At 35.3% G+C, this 21,419-nt stretch overlaps 1 protein-coding gene across 5 annotated transcripts in view; it reads left to right on the top strand.

The window, feature by feature from the left end:
* TAX1BP1 (Tax1 binding protein 1) overlaps positions 1 to 21,419 on the top strand; it is a 106,245-nt gene that overhangs the window by 64,267 nt on the left and 20,559 nt on the right. For 4 of the 5 annotated variants that reach the window (XM_037126463.2, XM_037126461.2, XM_037126464.2 and 1 more), the window contains exons 2-10: positions 359 to 524; positions 2,843 to 2,945; positions 8,145 to 8,332; positions 11,729 to 11,887; positions 13,564 to 13,712; positions 14,028 to 14,118; positions 17,474 to 17,659; positions 20,189 to 20,413; positions 20,955 to 21,101. In XM_037126463.2, the coding sequence (XP_036982358.2) occupies positions 363 to 524; positions 2,843 to 2,945; positions 8,145 to 8,332; positions 11,729 to 11,887; positions 13,564 to 13,712; positions 14,028 to 14,118; positions 17,474 to 17,659; positions 20,189 to 20,413; positions 20,955 to 21,101 (1,410 nt within the window). In that variant the 5' untranslated portion in view covers positions 359 to 362. The remainder of the gene's footprint in view (positions 1 to 358; positions 525 to 2,842; positions 2,946 to 8,144; positions 8,333 to 11,728; positions 11,888 to 13,563; positions 13,713 to 14,027; positions 14,119 to 17,473; positions 17,660 to 20,188; positions 20,414 to 20,954; positions 21,102 to 21,419) is intronic. The other variant, XM_037126465.2, reaches the window with a different exon arrangement.

The following is a 21,419-nucleotide window of genomic DNA, read 5'->3' on the forward strand; positions in this document are numbered from 1 at the left end:
GATTGTTAATACCTATGTAATTTGCATTTAACCCTGTGGCGGTCTAGGCTGATCTGAGAGATACAGACTCTTATCTTAAATATTGTTACATACATCAGATATGTAGATTCAAGGTCATGCCATAGCTGCGAGTTTATATCTGTATGTGACTAATGTTAAGCCATAATGTTTAAACCTATGGTATGATTATAACACGTGCTTCATAAGGATGTGTGATATAAGTTTTTATAAGCTACTGAGGTACATGTGACCTGCACTGTAATTTTTTTGAACGCTGGCCTCTTAATGACACATTTTTTAAAGATGAAAGTTCTTCTTAGTTGGCTATCATTCACCTTGTATGATTTCCTTGTTTCAGATTCATGATGACATCCTTTCAAGAAGTCTCACAGACTTCCAACTTTGCCCATGTCATCTTTCAAAATGTGGCCAAGAGTTATCTTCCTAATGCACACCTAGAATGTCATTATACCTTAACTCCATATATCCATCCACATCCAAAAGATTGGGTTGGTATATTCAAGGTAAGAAAAATTTTCTTTTTATTTCTTCTATCTGGCTACTCGGTATTTTCTTTTAAGCAGGTTGATCAGTAGCTTATAGTAGCTCTTTCTTCACTCTACGTTAAGGGTCATTTTTGTAAGTGGGTCATTTTTATGAATGTCACATGTAAAACATTTATATTTGTAAAGGTAAACATTTTGTATTTAACAGTGGATAGTGTGCATCGAATGGTGGTAACTTGAATCCATGCTTTTCTTTCTTTGACCAAAAGGTTCAGCTTCACTTAAGATCTTAATGAAAAATTTTTTTCAGAATCTTTCCATTTTTTCTTTTTCTTGTCTGAAAAGAAGGGGACAAATAGAGCAGGGAAATGAGATTTGGGGAAGGGCATTCCTGGCAGGAAAATGGACTACATAAGTAAAGGCACCATTTTAAACATATTGGCATCTAGCTACACATAATTACTTATACACGTACAGTGTGTGTTGTAGTAAAGTGCACACATGTGATATTGATGAATGTGGAATTCATTGGGAACATTTCTAATGTGCTTAGAACAGTGCTTAATAAAGATCTCTGTATCTTTATTTTGTTTGCCCACTTATTTCATAGGGCAAGTTCCTGGAAGTGGAATTGACACGTTTTTGGCATTGCATATTTTTGAGCACTTCATGTGTACTGCACATTGCCCGCCATAATGGTTTTGATATGATATGGACAGGCAGGCAGGGAGAAAGTGCCCTGGTAGTAACTGTAAGGAGGAAGGAATGCTTGACAAAGTGGTAAGGAATTTGGTTTGCCTAGGGTACCAGTTTCCGAAGAGGAGTGAGAAAGGTTGGTTTGGATCATGTTTTGGATTGTTTTAATATTTGTCTGAGGAAGTAGTGTTTTTTTTTTTTAAGTCCTCTCTTGAGGATATGTTGATTGATTCATGAGAGAGAGAGAGAGAGAGAGAGAGAGAAACATTGGTTGCATCCTATACACTCCCCGACCAGGGATCAAACATGCAGCCTTTTTGTGCCCTCCAGCTGAGCCACTTGGCCAGGGCAGGAATAACTAGTTTTTAAGCAGACAGTAGTAGAGTTGAGAGGTGAGCTTGAATCTTGCAATGCTGAGTAAGAGAAGTTGCCATTAGAGTAAGAGGCAGAGAGAATGTTTAGATTATCCTAATTTCCTAAGTGAGATAACAAGGGCCTAAAGTAGAAAAGAGCATCAGTTGTAGGTAATTATCCATAAATAGCACTCATAGAATTTGTCAACAGTTAGTTGAATGAATTGGGAATAGGACTCATAGCATGACTTGAATGTATTCAATGAGGAGGAAGGTTTGTGAACCAAGTGTTGGGGATGGCTTGCATATGGAGAAGATCTGATTTCGCTGCTGTGGAAGGCTGTCCTAGGGAATTGGAGCAGATTAATCAGGAGATTGCTGAGCAGCAGTTTTATGACTTTCTCTAGAGAAGTTCAGCACCCAGAATTGTGAATGAAAAATTCCAAGTGGAGTATCATTCACACTGGGAATTGGAGGTGAGTAGTGAATAGGAAGGGAAGTCAGCAGGACAAAGGATCCTAGGGTGGTTTTGGATGCACTACTGAAATGAGTAAGTGACTGCGAAGTCCAGTTGGATAGGGAAATGGGTGAAGTCAGTTAAAGGAGATAGAGAATAGGGTGGAGTTTTTTTTTTTTTAGTTTTTATTCCCTCTTCTCCAGTATTGACTAGTTTCAATTTTAACGGAAATAAACACATAATATGTTCATTACTTTACAAAGATCTTTCATCAGAATATTATAGTCCCCATTTTACAGATCTGGGAACTGAGGTCCAGAGTGAAATGACTTACTCAAGGTTATTAAACTTAGAACTGAGATTTGAACCTCATGTAAACTGGCATTTAGGAATTGTTCTCTGGTAGTCTGGTTAAGGGAAAGATCTGGTTATCCAAAATTAGCAATAGAGTTCCTAGTAAGTTCAGTATGAGTTTTAAGAAGTGCTAGAATTGAAGTAAAAATACAGGAAAAGCCCTGGCTGGCATGGCTCAGTGGTCTGAGTGTGGGCCTGTAAATCAAAAGGTTGCTGGTTTGATTCCCAGTGAGGGCACATGCCTGGGTTGTGGGCAGTGTCCTCACTGGGGGGCCTGCGGGGCTGGCCTTACAGTGATGTTTCCCTCTCTTCCTCCCTTCCCCTCTCTCTAAAAATAAATAAATAAAATCTTAAAACAAATATACTGTAAGTTCGACATACTTATTATGATTTTAACTTCAGGATGCAGTAAAAATATGCTATATCACTCTAATATTAAACTGCTTACTAATAACCTCCATGTTTTTTTCCTTTAGGTTGGGTGGAGTACTGCTCGTGATTATTACACATTTCTGTGGTCCCCTCTGCCTGAACATTATGTGGAAGGGTCAACAGTCAATTGTGTATTAGCATTTCAAGGTAAGAATTGAAACTGCAGAACCTGATGAAATTAGGTGTCCATTTGCCATTGAAAATGGTACACCCATTTTAGGCACACCCAGCATACCACAGTTGAATTAATTAGTATCTGTTTAACAAAAGTCATAAAAATGTAAATGTCTGTTGTAGGCCACATAATATTTTATATTGACATTACAAAGGCTTTTTGCTTGTTAACTTTCATTGAAGAGGGTTAATTTCTCAGCAGCTTTTTACTTCTGAAGGTTTTTTCTAAATGAGAAAACAATGCTATTGTTCATATTAGAAGAACATAACAAATTAAGGTGAGAATAGTCCAGGAGTGAGCAAAAGTAGGTTTACAGTTGTGAGTATGCAGAACAGTTTATTTTTGTATTATTTTCCTTACAAACAACTGTGACCCTACTTTTGCCCACCCCTTTATTCTGCATGAACACCATGAAGATGATTGACAGGATTTATAGAGGGTTTCAATTTAGTATCTGTGCTAATTTAATTAGTACATTAATTTTATAAGGAAATTTGCCTATAAAAGAATAAAAGTGAGTAATGTGAAATTGAATCTTGTCTTAGTTTGCCACTGTGTACAGATTTTAAACAGCACTCGTAGGTATCTGTTACAGAATGTGTTGTAGAGTGATTTTGTGTTATAATTGTACTGACTTTGTGTTGTATGAAAGCAAATTCTTAGTTTTGTGTATGCCATAGATTCTTTTTGGTCTGGTGATGTTAATGGAAACTGTTTCAGTATAATATTTTAGTACACATAAAATGCATGGAATTGCAGGGGATTCCAGTGATATTTCACTGTATGAATGTAGTTTGTTCATCCATTCGTCATTAAAGGACGTCTTAGTTGTTTCCAAGTTTTGGTATTCATAAAGCTGCTGCAAGCACTCATGCACAGGTTTTTGTGTGGATGGAAGTTTTCAGCTCATTTGGGTAAATACTAAGGAATGTGATTCTGCATCATATTTTAAGAGTATGTTTTGTTTTGTAAGAAACTATCAAATTATTTTCTAGAGTGCCTGTACCATTTGTATTCTGCCAGCAATGATGGAAAGTTCTTGTTGCTTTACATCTTTGCCAGCATTTGCTACTACCAGTGTTTCGTATTTTGGTGGTTTATGTTTTTTAGTTTTTTTTTATTCTGTGGTTTGTGCTGTATATGTTTGGTGTGAACATCAGTTGGCAATGTAACCACATGAAGCTTGGGTATATAAAAATATTTCCTTACGTACTGTGTCAAGAAACCAGTATTCAGAGGATAAAATTTGTACTGTAATATAGGCAGAGATTTACATTCCTGTATGTTTTATGGGTTAATAAATGTTACAAATTATATGTAAAGTTTATCTTTTAATTCGTAGTGTTTTTTTTAAGATAATCAAATTAAAGTGAGTATATTGGAACTGATTTTATTATAATTCTTGTTCTTAAAAGTTATTTTAAATATAATTAGTCTTGTAATAAATAAGTTAACTTACTGAATGTATTATATTGACTTATGAATTTGTTTATTAGTTACTTAGCAAAAAGTTTAAGAGCAGTAAAACAAAAAGAAAAGCCTCCAGTTTATTTCTGTTCATACTTTAAAAGCATTTTCATGGGAGCTAAGCATAAGTGCAGTAAGTTTTACAAGTTTCTGAAAATTCATCCTGTTAAGTTTTACTTTGAAATTGAGAATTAAAAGCTTCTCTCCACCTAGAACTTGTTATATAAAAAAGGCAGAATAGTCATAAGAAACTTATCTATAATATTAGAGCAAAAACAGATTTTAAGTACAAACCAAGTCACTTTGTTCATTTTATGGATAAGTCATGAGAATCCTAAAATGCAAAACTCAAAACCACTAACAGAAATACATAAATGTAATTGTTTCTTAAACAGATCCTTATTTGTTTATTATAATTTGATTGCTAATGAAATGTCACAGGCTATAAAATCTGGCTCAGAGCTTGGTCTTTACTTTTTCCTATTTTGTTTAAGATTTTATTATTCATTTTTAGAGAGATGAGAAGAGAGGGAGAGAAACATCGATGTGTGAGAGATACATCAGTTGGTTGCCTCTTACACGCGCCCAGCTGGGGGGGGGACCTGGCCCACAATCCAGGCCTGTGCCCTGACTGGGAATTGACCTGGTGACCCTTTGGTTCTAAGGCCGGTGCTCAATCCACTGAGTGACACCAGCCAGGGCTTTCCTATTTTATTTTTGGTGTTATTAATTTGATAGGAGCATTGTTTAGATAGCTGTATTACTGTTATTTTTTTAATCCTCACTTGAATACATGCCCATTGCTTCTAGAGAGAGGGGAGGGGAGGGAGAGAAACATTGATTCGAGACAGAAACATCAATCTGTTGCCTCTGGTGTGTGCTCAGACCAGGGACCTGAACCCAAAATCTAGGCATCTGTCCCGACTGGGAATTGAACCCATAACCTTTGGGTTTACCCAACAACCAGCTGAGCCACAGCAGCCAGGACTTTTAGAGATCGTTTTAAGTTGCAACTCTGAATAACTACATCTTGTTTCTCAAATGGTATTTGAACCACATTTTTTAGTATTTTTGTAAGTTTTTAAGAGTGGACCGTGATTATTTAGTTTGTAGCATTTCTGTTATCATGATACCAGGGCTGATTAGTCAGACTACATTTTTGTTTTCTATTTAAACTTTCAAAATAAGTCTAGTGGTCTTATTTGCAAAGTTAAAAACTGTCTTGCCAGATGTACCTCTATATTACTCTTCTAAAAACTTTATATTTGCAGTAGTTTTAGATGTAAAGCTGCAAAACTAATACACAGAGTTAACCTATACTCTTTAACCAGCTTCTGTTAACTTTAACATCTTGTATAACCGCAGTACATTTATTTAAAAAACCAAGAAGTTAACATTGGTGGAATACGTTTGACTAAAGTACAAACCTCATTCAAATTTCACAAAATTCCTAGTGGTATTCTTCTCTGTTCTTGTTTTTAATCCCAAACCCCACATTACATTTAGTTGTTGTATCTTGTTGGTCTCTTCCAGTCTGTGACAGTTCCTCATTCTGTCCTGCCTTTCATGACCTTGACAGTTTTGAATAGTACAGGTCAGTTTTTAGATTTCCTGTCCTCCTTTTGTTTTCTTTTGATAGCTTGTTTCTTATTTTGGGTTTGTCTGATGCTTTGTCGTGATTGCATTGAGGTTATACATTTTTAGGAAGAACACCATAGAACTAACGTTGTACCCTTCTCAGTGTGTTGTATCAGGGAGTACATAATATACATAATATACTCCCTGATACAACACACTGAGAAGGGTACAACCTTAGTTCTATTACCGGTGATGCAAATCTTGATCGCTTGGTTAAGGTGTGTCTACTGGGTTTTTTCAGTGTAAAGTTAGTATTTTTCTCTTTGTTGTAATTAATGGCTATTATGGAGGAGCTACATTGAGACTAAAGAAGTATCTTGTTTCTCCTCAAACTTTCACTACTTCTTTTAGGATCCATCACTGAATATCGCTTACATTTATTGTTGTGTTTGCCTAATGATGCTCTTGTATTCTGAGTCTTTGCATATTTATTAGTTGGAATTATGTTAGGAAGAGTCCCCCTCTCCATGGACTTCATAGATATTTAGTCTATGGAATGAAGTCTGATACTATCATTTTTGTTGCTCAAATTTTTCTAGCTTTCTTTGGTCATAGGGAACTTTGTCAAGAGGGCTTCTGTGTTTTTTTCAACATTCCTCTTCTCTCCCTGTTCTTTTTAAAGGACTTCTTACTTTCAAGCACCAGATGATGGTCTAGATTTGCCTTGTATTTTTTCTGCCCCTCCCTCTTCTTTCTAAAAAGAAAGGCCAGCTATTTTTAAAAGAATGAAATCAAGTGAAATAGATACCATAATAATGATACTGAAAATTTTTAGGTATAAAAGAATAATAGGCACAGTGATTACAGATTTCTGAGTAGATAGTAATATCCAGCATAAGGTGAATACGTTCATTTTTGTATGTTCATTTCACAATCACTTAATGCTTCCTTTTTATTTTTACAAGTCATTCTGGGGGGTTCCAGAATTTTTATATTATATATCTGTCTTCAGTATTTCTGAGGTCTTGGTATAGGATATAAAACATGTATATAATGAATAGTAATACAAGGTATTCTGTGGAATCCCCCCCCCCCACTTTTTAATGTAAAGAATCATGGGAGCTTTGCAGAGGAAGTAGATTGATATCGTGCTAGGGTAATCCAGCAAAATTTAAGAGAGAAGATAACAATTGAGTTGAAGAAAGAAGGGACAAATGCTGAACGTATATTTGTCAGGTAGTGGGCTAGGTGGTATAAATACATTATTTGTAGATACTTGGGAACTCCAAGATGGATGTCTTTGTGTGTCTTTTACAGATAAGAAGCTCTGGGGCTCTGGGAGGTTAAGTAAATATTAGCGGTAGAGCTGGAATCCAGAATAAATCTGTGTAGTTCCAAAGCGCTTTTTTTTTTTTTTAAGATTTTATTTATTTATTTTTAGAGGGGAAGGGAAAGAGAGAGGGAGAGAAATGTCAATGTATGGTTGCCTCTTGTGTGTCCCCTGTTGGGAACTGGCCTGCAACCCAGGCATGTGCCCTGACTGGGAATCCAACCGAGGTTGTTTGTTTTACAGGCCTGTGCTCAATCCACTGAGCTACGCCAGCCAGGGCCCAAAGCCCTTTATTTTTGTTACACAGCATCATGAGACCTCATTCTCTTTTCTGTCATTACACAGTTCATATGTGTAGCACATTCCTTTTGTAAATATCTCCCTTTTACATGTAATGCATTGACGGGAGATTTCTTGAAATGGTGTATTCTCACCCCTAATAATCCTCCTAGATTTTTGTGCTGGTTCTTCCTGTGCTTTTCCTCCAACCTTCCTGTCATTGAAAACTACATACTCGACCCTCTCTCTCATGACTTAGTTTTGCTCTTAGTGAAGATTTGTGGAAAGAATATTCTGGGGGTGTAAGCTTATACCCAAGATAAGAAAACTTAGACATGTTAAGGGAAGAAAGGATGATAGTCCAGTTTGGATAATTTATGCAAGACAGGAAAGACATACCCTAAATGCCTAGAACAGGGTCAGGAATGAGAGGAGTTGGCAAGTATTATTAAGTTAAATAAAAAGAACATATTATTAAAGGAAACTTAATAATTTTTGTTTGTTAACTCTCTTTTAGGATATTACCTTCCAAATGACGATGGAGAATTTTATCAGTTCTGTTATGTTACCCATAAGGGTGAAATTCGTGGAGCAAGTACACCTTTCCAGTTTCGAGCTTCTTCTCCAGTTGAAGAGTTGCTGACTATGGAAGATGAAGGAAATTCGGACATGCTGGTGGTGACCACCAAAGCTGGCCTTCTCGAGGTTGGTGCCAACAGTGAGCTAGTGATTTGTAGACACTTCTAAAAACAGAGCATGTAAGAGCATGTGTTCCTTGCGTTTTAAGAATTCTCAGGTTATGTAAGAGTATAACCTAAAGAGAAAATGCTTTTTAACTAAAATAAAGTTAGTATGTTATTTTTGAAATACTTTAAAAGTCTGTCACAATTACATTGAGTTCACTGTGGCCAGGACTGTCCCCAGGGCCTGTCAGTGTTTTGTGTATAGTAGTTGTGCAGTAACTGAGAGAATTTAGACCTAAAGCTTTCCTGACTAACCTTTCCCTCCCACTAACCTTTCTCCTTTGTTGGTGGCCTAATCCATTAATTGTAGAATAGAATAGTGCAGATTTGGAGAGGGACGCTAGAGGGAAAGGGGTGTAGAGCAGTAAACCAATCATTGGTTGTGAACTTTATTTGACTGTACCATGGATATGCTCCATCCCAAGTGTGGCAGTGAATCAGGGAAGCATCCCCATCTCTTAGGTTGAGGTTGAACATTTTTAGAATGATTTTTTTCCTTATCATCTGATCAAATGAATAAGCTTGGATTAACCACAGTTAAAAAAAGAAGGTGTGAAGCTTCTTACTATTTTTTAATTGAATATTTTGGAGTCATTGCATTGGCGCCAATAGAAATTTACTCTGCATATGATCTAATAATGCCTTAGGTCTTAATTTTTAGTAGTTACTGAAGAAGAAAATGGAACGTTCTTATTTCAAGATATTTCTCAATGTCTTATCCTATACCCACTAGAGCGTTACATTTGCATTTCTGTCAAAAACTGCTGCTTTAGTTGGTTCAGCATATATTTTTGGTTAATTTATATTCACATTTAGTCTGTGACAGGTCATTGCTTTTTATTTATAGTCAAATGAATTTTTATATGTAAATATTTTATGCCTTTGATTTTATCTTACTTACAATCAGAAACTGAGGTTAGAGGAAAAAAGACAAGAGGTTATAGCTAAACTATTTTAAATAAGGCAGTTGAACTAAGATGACTTGAAGGAACCAATCATTTGTTGTGAATTCTTCCGTATCTTTCCTCCCCCCTTCCAGAATTCTTCTCTTATCTTAAATAAAGAAATGTAACTTTTATGGGGTGCCTAAAACATTTTGTGTTGACAAGTGCTCGATGATCAAGGTTTTTAGCCTGGTATTAGAATGCTGGTCAAAGATACTGAAACAAGCCCAGCTTGTAAGAAGAATGCAGTTAGTTTATATTGCAGTGTTTTTGAATACTTGTGAGACCACCCTGATGTCAAGGCTGCAGACAGAGATTGGGCATTTTGGCATCAGCATCTCTCTCTCTTGTACACTCCTTCTAAGTAAATTGGGACGCTGTTAATTTATTTCACGTCTTCCTACTTATAAAGAAAATGTAAATTGCCATCTCTTAGGGAAATATTTTTTAGATAAAATATTTTTATATTCTGACCAATTTTTGGACAAGTCTTAAGTTTCCATGCTCATCTTCCTGGCTGGATGGCTCAGCTGGTTGGAGCATCGTTCTGTGCACCAGTGTTGTGGATTCTATCCTGTCAGGCCACATACCTAAGTTGTGGGTTTGATTCCTGGTTGGGACCACCTTCGGGAGGCAACCCATCAAATGTTTCTCTTTCTCCCCTCCTCCTCTCAAATTAACAAAAACATGAGGATTTAAAAAGAAATTCCACATTCATCAAAATCTTTAATGATTTGTAGCTAAAACTGCACAAAGTTAGTACTAATGAGACATTACCAAGGTACTGTTGACCTTGTAAGTGATTAATGAAGCCTTCAACATGTGAATCTTGACTGGATCCTAGATTTTTTTTTTAAATTGATATTTTAGGTATAGTTAAGGGATATTTAACTATGGACTGTCCACTAGATGTTATAAAATCACTCATTTCTTAGTTATTATAATGGTAACAGTTGAAGAGGAAACTTACTGGGAGGTGCTTGCTCTGAGATCTTAGGGATGAAGTGGCAGTGATTTTGTTTCAAATGGTTTATTTCCCCCCCCATTACATAAATAAACTTAAGTACTGAATATAAAGGGAGATAAAATAAACATGGCAGAATATTAATGAATTTAGGTGATGGGTGTTTGGGTGTTCATTGTAAAATTTTAAGTACTATATGCTTGAAAGATTGAGGGCAGAAATTTGACTTTTATACATTTTTATCTAATTTGAATTTCTTTTAAAAACGTCTACTTAAGGTTCAGTAAACTCTTCAGCTAGTAAATGCCAATTAAATGAATTACTGGGGAAAAGTGGTTCTTTTATAATGTTTCCTTTGCACTATATCAAGATGTATTTATATTTTTAAGATGTCAAAGTTTAGAGGCAAAAATCATTTCTTTCAAAAAATAGGTAAGGCATGAAAGAAGTTCAGTGAATAAATCAAGTTTTCTCTTTTGAGGACATTTATTCCTGTTATTTTCATTTGGTGTGATGAATAAGGTAGAAGGGTCATTCTAAACATTTTTCAACATTCAGTTTTCATAAAAGCTACTTTAGGGTTTAGTCAGTTTGTTCCCGTGACCCTGGAAAACTGACTTGAGGTGCACCATTACTGTGGGAAAGCATTGCATTGTAGTGACGCCGCCTCTGTGAAGCCTTTCCTCCGAATGTGCAGTCTTCCCATTAGCATCAGCAGTTTCTGATTGTAAGAGAAGTATTAACCATTTTAGGTCTCTTAATTTAGGAATATTTTAGAATATTGGAGTTTAAATTTCCTGAACTTAGTAACTATTAATGTTCCCATGATAATCACTTATATTAATATATCATTACAGTTTGCATTTTAGTACTAAAATTTGCATTTACTTCTAAAGTTTGTTTTAGTTTAGCCAAATAAAGGCCATTATATATAGACATTTATTACCTTACATAGTACCTTACAGAACCAGGCCTTTTAATAGTAACCCCATAGTTGAAGGCCTTATATAACACAAAGAAGTTCTTAATGGATTCAGCAGTTTTCCATAAATTTGCATTCAAGAAGAAATACACATTTTCTAATTGATTGTTATTTGAGATAAGAAAAGCCCAGAGTCATTTCTGAAACTTGATGCTTTCTTTTTAGTGCTATTTTGAAAACTAATTAGTATGAAATTTCATAACAAGATTATGTACTAAGTAAAATTTTGTACTTTAAATTTTTTCTTCTTTGCCCAACCAAAAGGAGGTCTAAATTTATGATCCATGAACTTTTGTACCTGAATGTTAAACAAGGTTGATTGACATAAAGTATATGTAACCATTCTTTCTGTGAATTTCTTTACTATTTTTTGAAATGGAAAATAGTTTGTAACATATGGGAGGCAATAAATGGTAATGGAAAAGTACAATAAAACATTTTTTTTAATTTAAATTTTTTATTTTACAGTTGAAAATTGAGAAAACCATGAAAGAAAAAGAAGAACTGTTAAAGTTAATTGCTGTTCTGGAAAAAGAAACAACACAACTTCGAGAACAAGTCGAAAGAGTGGAAAAAGAACTTAACCATGAAAAAGAAAGATGTGACCAGCTTCAGGCAGAGCAAAAGGTTAGTTGTGTCTTATGTAACTGCTAGAAGTTGATACAGTACATTACCTGAAACCCACTTTTTCCAAAAATTGAACCAGTTAAAGTGAGTGAAAACCCTGTGTTGGGAGAAAAAAAAAAAAAAAAGCAGTCAGATATTTATTCAAAAAACAGGTCGGTTTCTGTCAGCCTCTGCCATGGCTGCTTTTATGTTGTAAATGATTAAAATTTTGGATTTTTGGTACAAGGCTTGATGATATAGTGCCTGACAACTATTTCTAGATGCTTAACATCTACTTGTAGGGTATTTGATTAATTTTGAGGTTAGGGGTTGGAAAGATAATTAGGAATGATAAACACTGAATAAGGGAAAACAGAATAAAGTAGTTGTTACTTTTCCAAAAAGCAGAATTCAGCGAAATGAGATATTGTATTAGACAGAATTTTGAAATCCTTGATGTGAGAAATTCTATAAATTATCCTAAAAACATCTAATTAATTAGTGCATTTTTTTGAGCTAAGAAAAAGAGAAGTGTAAGTATAAAATAGTGTGATTTCTTTTGAGACAAATGGATTTTAGTGGCTGAAAAGAAATGAATAGTGGCTGCATAACTTAGTCATTGACTTATTTGTTCACTATTTTCTCAAGATAAGTAATTTGTTTGTTTTGACAAACTTAGATGGGTTGTGACTACATTTCTCACTTTAACTCACCAGATACATTGTACTTACGTCTGTTGACAGGACTGACCTATCACTCCCTAAGGGTGGGATCTGTTCCGTTGTTCTTTAACAAGGCCTAGAGTAGTTAATAATAATCGTTCATTGAACCATTAGAGCAGTGATTCTCAACAATTGTACTGCTCTGGTGCAGTGGTTGTATTTTGAACACCTCTGCAGAGATGCTGTTCTGAAAAGATTTCTCTTGTCTTATTCTATTTGGGATTCCTCTTTGGAGTTAGAGGGTAAATAATGTGTACAATTTTAAATCTCCTTATAAATGTGTGTGACCTTCTACCTATATTAGCTTTATATTAGCTTATATTAACTTTAGCTTTATATTAGCTTATATTAACTTTAGCCTTTTTAGTGTAAGATACGTAGTTATTCTCCCAGTTTTATACGGGAAACACTTGGAATCCTGCAGTTGGAGTATCCTGCAATAGGAGAAGGATATTCTCGTTGGTTAAGGAACCACTTTTTTAATTTGAACTTTTAAAGCAGGTATGTTAAGTATTAAAATTTAATAAAATCTCATCATATGTGCCTGCCTTGACTCTTAGGGCGTTCAGCTAAATTTTTATATTTGTTTCCGCTTCTTTGAATGTTTGTTCATACCTCTGAGTCACAGTGGCAAGAAGTGTGTTAACCTTGGTAGTATCATATGGAACCTGATTTGTCATTGGGGTAACACTGAAAAGTAAAATGTGAAAAATGAAAATGACTAAAAATTTTTCCCCCTTATTTTTGTTTTCTGACCCTCTGGTGGAGAAGTTTGTGAAATCAACAAACAGGATGTAGGAAAAAATGCAGGGGGGAAATTGCTTAATTTAGTATATGTAAATTTTACCATTTCAGGTCTAGTATTTACTCTTACAAACTTTTGATGGAGATTAACATTTAAGAGTACATAGATTTTTTTAAAGATGCATGTTTGTTTTACTAATTATGTTTCTCAAAATACTTTTTGTTTCTAAGGAACTTACTGAAGTTTCAGAAAATTTAAAAATGGAAAATGAAGAACTTAAGAGGGGATACAATTACGCTACATCCAAAGCTGTCAAGCTTGAGGAAGATATTGTGTTAGTGACAAATAAAGCAATTGAAAAGGAAACTGAGTTGGACAGGTATTTCTGACACTTTATTGTTTTAAAGATCGTATTTATTTGTTTTTAGACAGGGGAAGGAAGGGAGAGAAACATCAAGGTGTGGTTGCCTCTGGTGCGCCCCCTACTGGAGACTTGACCCTGCAACCCAGGCATGTGCCCCAACTGGGAATCAAACCAACAACCCCTTTTGGTTCGCAGGCTGGCACTCAGTCCATTGAACCACACTAGCCAGGGCATTTCTGACATTTTTAAAAGATGCTTTTATGTTTTAAAAGTGTTATAGTTAACAAAGTTTTTTTTCTTTTATGCTAATGTTATTTTACCTTAACTCAGTTTAAAGGACAAACTCAGGAAGGCACAGTGTGAACGAGAACAGCTTGAATATCAGTTGAAGACAGAAAAGGAGGAGAAGGAACTTTATAAGGTAATTTAGTTTTTCTATTTTTATTATCTATTGTTGTGTAAGAAGCTACTCTAGCACTTACTTAGTGTCAGAAATTTGGGAGCAGCTCAGTTGAGCTGTTGCAGCTCAGGTTCTCTTGTGTGGTTGCAGTTGGGGTGTCGGCTCTGACTGCAGTTACCTTGTGGCTTGGTGGGAACTGGAAAATTTGCCATTAGGGTGGCTTAGTCACGTGACTTCAGTTCCTTGCTGTGTGGCCTCTCCATTCGCTGCATGACGTGTCCTTACAACAAGACAATCAACTTCTGCCGGTGCGTGAGCTATGCAAGAGGGCAAGGAGGAAGTTGGTGTGTGTGTGGTGAGCTAGTCTCCAAAGCTGTGTGTTGAAGCTAGTCACCTGGTCTAGCTGATGGCTCAAGGAGAGGGGCATAGGTCGCATGTCTGGAAGAGAGGAGTGTCAAAGGATTTGAAGATGTATTTTAAAACTAGTGCATTGTGTATAGTTCATAAAAGTTAGCTTTCAGGGAATTAATTTGCTGGTGGTTTAGATAGTTAGCAGGTAATATATAATAACTCAAAGAGGTTTAATGATGACAGGATACCTGTTCACCAGAATTTATATAACCAGTTAGTTTCCTCCTGTAGGAACCCCAGACCTTAAGGGGAGAGTCTTACTTTATTTTAGCGGTGAATGTCACATTTTAGAGTTTGGCTTTTGGACTAGTCTTCAAGGACTGTCATTTCAAAAAGGATACTCTCACTGATGACAAACATTTATCTTTTATATATTTTCTTCTTCAGTGATTCTGAAGTATTTATCTGAATTGTCAGTAATGTTGTAGATGCAAATTGAGAGTTACTTAAGTGGCTCATAAGCAGTTCCTGATAGTAGAATGGTGAAGAATTTCAAGAACATTCAGTACTATCTGGATAGATCTGGCTATATCTGATCTTTTTATTAGATTAGAAAAGAACAGTGTTTTTATTAAGGATAAAAAGATAACACTGCAAACAGGCAGTATTTGAGAGTCACTATTTGTACTGAGAAACTAGAATATGATTTGTTGTATTGCCACTGGGTTGTTTCTCCTTATTTTTGGTGGTGGCAGTTTTTTAAAAGGTAAAGTGTTGAGTCTGTGGGTGGGGCAGGTTAGAGGAGAGCATGGATAGGGAAGTTTGGCTTGTCCTGGGTTAAAACCGGTCTATTTCTCACGACAATTGGACAACTGCTTGAGTTGGAGTGTGCACGTGTGTGTATTTACCACTTTTAGAACAGGAGGAAAAATAGTTGAAGATTCACTGGTGGGTGATTTTATGATTTGACTTTTAAAAAGTATGCAGAAATGTTTATTTTTTTAAACAAGATTTTGTAAAAAGGGGAAATAAAACATAATATAGAGGAAGAATGGATGTATGCAATTGGATTACCATTTATATGATGTTTTTGCAAACCCCCTCGAATGCAGTTTTTTAAAAATTATAGTGCATTTTTTAAGTCAGTGAAAATTTGGCACCTGTAATAATTTTTAATTTAATGTTATGAATTTCAGTGAGAATGTTGCAGTTTTGTTGCCAGAAGACCTGGGCTTTATTTCTCTGGATAATTAAGTGCTTTCTGTGTTGTTTTTCTGTTAGCACAGTAGGAGATAATAAGATTAATAGGATGTTTGTGTCTTTATTTTAATTCAGCTATAAAGTGAATCCTTAACAATACACTGCTTAGTATTGAGAAGTGAGCCAGTGTCATGATACCTAGGATGACTTAGTTTGGAAAGAGGAGGATAACCCTGCCTCTAAGCTGTCAACTTTCAGCTGCCTTTCTTTCCCTCTTCTGTTCTGAGAACAGCGTGGGTATTTTATAGAGGGTTGGCAACCACATTTTAGGGTGAATTCAGCATTTTTTTCTTTTCTATTCTAAATTATTTGTCCCTTATCTTATAGCTTTCCCCACTTTCTGCAAACACTTTCCATGTGTCTGTTGGCCACCTCAGTGACAATGACAAGTCCTTTGCAAAGGACTTGGCAGGGAGGAAAGAAGGGCAAGAATAAAGTGTCTTGGAGATTTATTCTTTTACACTCTTCTAATGTCTTTAGGTTTCTGTAAGCATTAGAAGTTGGAATCAAAGTGACATTGAACTTTCCATTTGAGTGCACTCTCAGACAGCACCCCCCAAGTGTTCTCGGAATAGTATTTTATTTGTATTGTGTGTACCCTGAAAATTGGAAGTAAAACTCTTCCTTAGGGATTTTTGTTTTGTGTTATTTTGGCAAGGAGATTCCATTTACTGAGTTTGATAAAACTTAACATTCTTAACTTCAGAATTTCCCATGCAAGTTGTTCACTTGAACTCCAAAGAGATTCCTTTTTTCTCCTTCCTCTAGCCCCTGTTGGATCCTGTGACCCATTACTGCCCTATCAGAATTTAGAGGAATTGGTAGAACACTTTCATGAGCTAATGACTATGAAAATTAGGTAGCGTTTTTAAAGTGATGCTGCAGAGGTGTTGGCTGCTGAGCCTTTCAGAGAACCCAGAGTTACATTCTGTCCTTGTGAACAGAAATTAGTCTTTCAGCATTCTGTACATTTAAAGAGTAAAGTGCAAGAATTATGTTAATTCATTTATCTGTGGTACTCTTAACCAAAGCAAGATAATCCTTTATAGTGGAAACTATGTGTGTACTCTTTATAATTTTAGTTAATGGAATTTGATTTGTATATCTGTTGTGAGCAAATGAGGAGCCACAGCCAAAGTTCCTAGGGAAAATCTATTGGTGTGATTAATCAGCAAATTAATATTTTTCAGCACACACAGAAGTCAGTGATACGGTAGTTTTCACAAGCAGAAGTTGAATTGCTTAAGATGTTTTCTAAAATCTCATTATGTCTTTATATCTGAATATGTCTGTAACATCTGTTTCTCCAGAAGAACAACCAAATTCATTTTCAGTTTATAAAAAAGATTTTATTTATTTATAGAGAGTGGAGAAGGGAAGGAGAAGGAGTGAAACATCAGTGTGAAGTTAGTTGCCTTTCACATGCCCCCTCCTGGGGACCTGGCCTGTAACCCAGGCATGTGCCCTGATTGGGAACTGAATCCATTTGTGATTTTTTAAAAAGAGAACTTAAAATCATTAAAGGCAGAGACTTTAGAGATCAAGTAATAGTGTTCTAGCTTAGAATTACTAGTCTTTGTGGAAAGTTTAAAGAAAAAATAGCTGAGCTAGTCACTTTGTCTGACTTGGGTCCCTGTCTCTGAGTCTAGTGAGTCTCCCCGTGCCTGAATCATATTCGGGTTAGAGATGAGTAGTGGTAGTATTTGAAACTTTGACTTGGGTTATGGAGTTAGAATATTCTTGACATTTTCAAGCACTCTTACAGGTACATTTGAAGAATAGAGAAATAGAAAATACCAAACTTGTGTCAGAGGTCCAGACTTTAAAGAATTTAGATGGAAACAAAGAAAACATGATCACTCATTTCAAAGAAGAGATCAGCAGACTGCAGTTCTGTTTGGCTGAAAAGGACAGCCTGCAAAGGGCCTACTTGCTTACCACCGCAAGTAAGGTGAGTGCTTCTGCAGCATGCATCGAGTATTGGAAAAGGTTTTCTCTGTTAAATGTATACAGTCTGGTGGTTTCTGGTTTTTATTGAGTTTATTGGGGTGACATTAGTTAATAAAATTATGGGTTTCAGGTATATAATTCTATAATACATGGTTTCAGGTGTATAATTCTATAGTACATGGTGGTTTCTATTTTTAATCTTTTCTCCCCCAGCCTTTTCTTTTGAAGACGTTTAAACTTGTACAAAAGGTTGGAAGAACAGAACAGTGAATATGTATGTCCTCATACCTATGTCCTCAGGAAAAGGCATAGATGTTTCGTACATTCTGTTGTAGTAATAGCAAAAGTTACAGTTTCAGTTTCATTCTTGGTGATGATAGGTTTACTCATTTGTTTGAAGTTTTATCTGCCTGTGTGTCCATTATATTGGTGTCTTTCTCTCTGATTTTTGAGTCATCTGTGGGGTGATACTTGAGGTCATGTGAACAGCCGATTCTCTACTGAGCGATCTCTCACTGGTTTTCGTCCCTTGGCCTTCACCTGCATTAGCTGTCACCAGCAGGATGGTGATTTAAAAATCTGTCATTCCTTCTACATTTGTTAGTAGGTATTCTTTTATGATGAGAAGAGGTTCCCTGTTGCCCTGTCTCCCTTCCGTATATCTCTGTGGTCTTTGGAGGCATTTTTGTTTAGTGTATTACACAGTATCATCGTCATTTTTTTTTTGTATATACTCAAATCATCCCATATATAGCCAGGGGGAAACTTTTCAAAGTTTCCTTTTGAAATTATTTTTTGTGTCTTTTTGATACGTCCCCTTAATGCTTTGAATACTTAATTGCTTTGTAGTACAACTGTACATTATAGCTTTAGGTATTAGCCATTTTTCCAGGGAGTTTTTTTTTCCCTTCTCCTCAGTAGGTGAATAGTATTTTGAATCCAAGAACTAGGTACTGGTGCTTCTAGGGGTTGTATTTTCATTGGATACTTTAAGCCTTTAACTTATATTGATATGTTCAATTCAAATCTAGTACTTTAGGAGTTCTTCCTTACATTTCTCTTTTTCACATTTATATATCTTTTCTACCAGTGTGAGAACCTTTTTTTCCCAAAACATTATGTTTTCTACCCAGCTATACACACTAGTAGTAGATTCAAATTATGTCAATGTCACTTCCAACAATAAGTCTCCTACATAAAATTAAGATCTTTTCCAGCTCTTTTCTTAGAGAGTATTTTACTAAGGATGTATAGGGTGCCCTGTTTAAAAGTTAATTAATTTTTAACATACTTACAAATTTATAATACAGTTCAGTTCATTATTTGTATTTAATTGTAAGATTTGTTTTACAATTCTAACCTTTTGATTTAATTTTTAAATATGTAAAATAGTTGCATCATACAAAACTCAAAGTGATGCAAAAAATTTACTCTCTCAGGCTCTTCCTTAAAAATACCCCTTTTTAATCTATACTCATAGGTAGACATTTTCTTCAGTGTTCAGTTTGTCCTTCTTATGTTTCTTTTTGCAAAAATAACCTTCTGTGCACGTGTGTGTGCATACTCTTTGTGATCCCCTTCTTTCTTAAAAACGGGGTGCCATGCTGTATGTTTTGGGGTTTTTCCTTAAAGGATTAGAAAAGTCATTTATACTAGAGTGTTATTATACACTTTTCCCCCTCCTTTTTTCCCTTTTGATATATGGAAACTTACAGTATTTACATAATTAGATCTAACAATGCTATAACTACAAAGATTTCTCCACCCCAACATTACATAAATAATAATTTACATTACCTTCTAAGGAGCTAACAATTTAAAAACCAAGTGGGTTATACTTTTTCTGAGTTTACGTTATTATTTCTAGTAGAGATGAAAGTAGAAAAGTTGAATAAACTACATTTATTGAGTGTATAATGAGTAGTTAATATTCAAGGAAATAATTTTATGGCAATTTTAACTTTTCAAAGATATTTTTAGTCTCAAGAGGTGCTTAATTATTTTCATTTTCAGTGCCTCATCTTTGCTAATTGCATATCAATATTTTTAAAGCTAAATTTTAAATCTGTATTTTCATAATATGTAATGGTATATTAATATATTGGGGTTTTTTTTAGGTTAGATTGTAAGAAACATCTTTTAAGAAAATTTTTTGAGTTACAAAACCTCTGAGTTAAAAGGTTTTTGAAATTAATTCCAGCTGGAGGGCATCTGGGGCAGGGACTAGAGCTGTCGTTTGTTCAAGTATCAGTTCAGCCAGGCCATTAAAACACTGGGCGTGGCACCTGACTCCCCTGCTAAAGCTTCCTCTTGTGTAAAGTGGCAGTAGTGATACCCAGCGCATAGGATTGCTATGTGGGGACTCTAAAACAAAGTCACCTCTGAAGTTTTTTGAGACTTACATACTTTTAAGTTCTGAGTAGAAAAGTAATAATTAATGTAAAAATTTGGATCTGTTGTAATTGAGTAAAATTGTTTGTTTTTTACTTGAATGTTTGAATTACAAATATATTTATCTGCCTTTCTTCAGGAAGATACATTTATTTTAAAGGAGCAACTCCGTAAAGCAGAGGAGCAGATTCAAGCAACTCGCCAAGAAGTTGTCTTTCTGACTAAAGAACTTAGTGATGCCGTGAATGTGAGGGATAAAACTATGGCAGATCTACATACTGCACGCCTGGAAAATGAGAAAGTCAGAAAGCAGCTGGCTGATGCAGTGGCTGAACTTAAACTAAAGGCTGCCAGAAAAGACCAGGTAAAGAAGGTTCATTTGGAGTTTCCATTTTGATCAGAACTCATTATAGGAATGAGTTATGTTAATCAAGTCAGATTTCTGATGAGAATTTTAAGTTTCCATTCATTTTTTTCAGTTATTGAAAGTTTCTGGGTTGAAAATAATACAAATTTTAATAAAAACTGCTGTAAGCAAATTCCTAATGGTTAGTAAAAGCTGCTCTATTATTGTTAATTAAAATTTCTAATGTCAGGTATATATTACTTTGTTGGAATTTCTTATTAACTAGCTGCATAAAAAGGTATTATGGTTATTTAACAGAGTAATATTTGCTCCTCAGGAGGTGGATTATTCTTCTAGTTTTTTAATGAATCTTAGTCCTAAGAATGTAAAGCTGGATTTATTAGGAGAGCTCACTGGTAAGGCTCTATAGCCAGATTCCAAAACAAATTTAAACAGCCGGAAAGAGGTACATGAAAATGAGATTTTAATTTACTGCTACACTATGATAAAAAATTTTTACCTTCTTCTCAGAGGAAATGTTTGTTTATTTCTCTCCCAGGAAAAAACGGACACACTGGAACATGAACTGAGAAGAGAAGTCGAAGACCTGAAACTCCGTCTTCAGATGGCGGCAGATCATTACAAAGAAAAGTTCAAAGAATGCCAGAGGCTCCAAAAACAAATAAATAAGCTTTCAGAGCAATCAGTGAGTGTAACTGAGTTCATACTTAGTGAAATACTTCTTTTATGTGTATTTTTGTTTGCACATCAAATTTACAATATTCTAAACGTTATCCTTTTTAATATAATTTACCTCTGCTTGATTTCAAGCCATTGGTCTAATAGGGTAGTGGTAGTTTTTTTTTTTTAATATTTTATTTTATTTATTTTTTGAGAGAGGGGAAGGGAAGGAGAAAGAGTGGCAGAGAAATATCAATGTATGGTTGCCTCTTATTTGTCCCCTCTGGGAACTGGCTTGCAACCCCGGCATGTGCCCTGACTGGGAATCGAACAGCGATACTCT

The sequence above is a fragment of the Artibeus jamaicensis genome, unplaced genomic scaffold, assembly GCF_021234435.1.
Source record: "Artibeus jamaicensis isolate MK-2021 breed Jamaican fruit bat unplaced genomic scaffold, CSHL_Jam_final contig_3230, whole genome shotgun sequence".
NCBI classification, from domain to species: domain Eukaryota; kingdom Metazoa; phylum Chordata; class Mammalia; order Chiroptera; family Phyllostomidae; genus Artibeus; species Artibeus jamaicensis.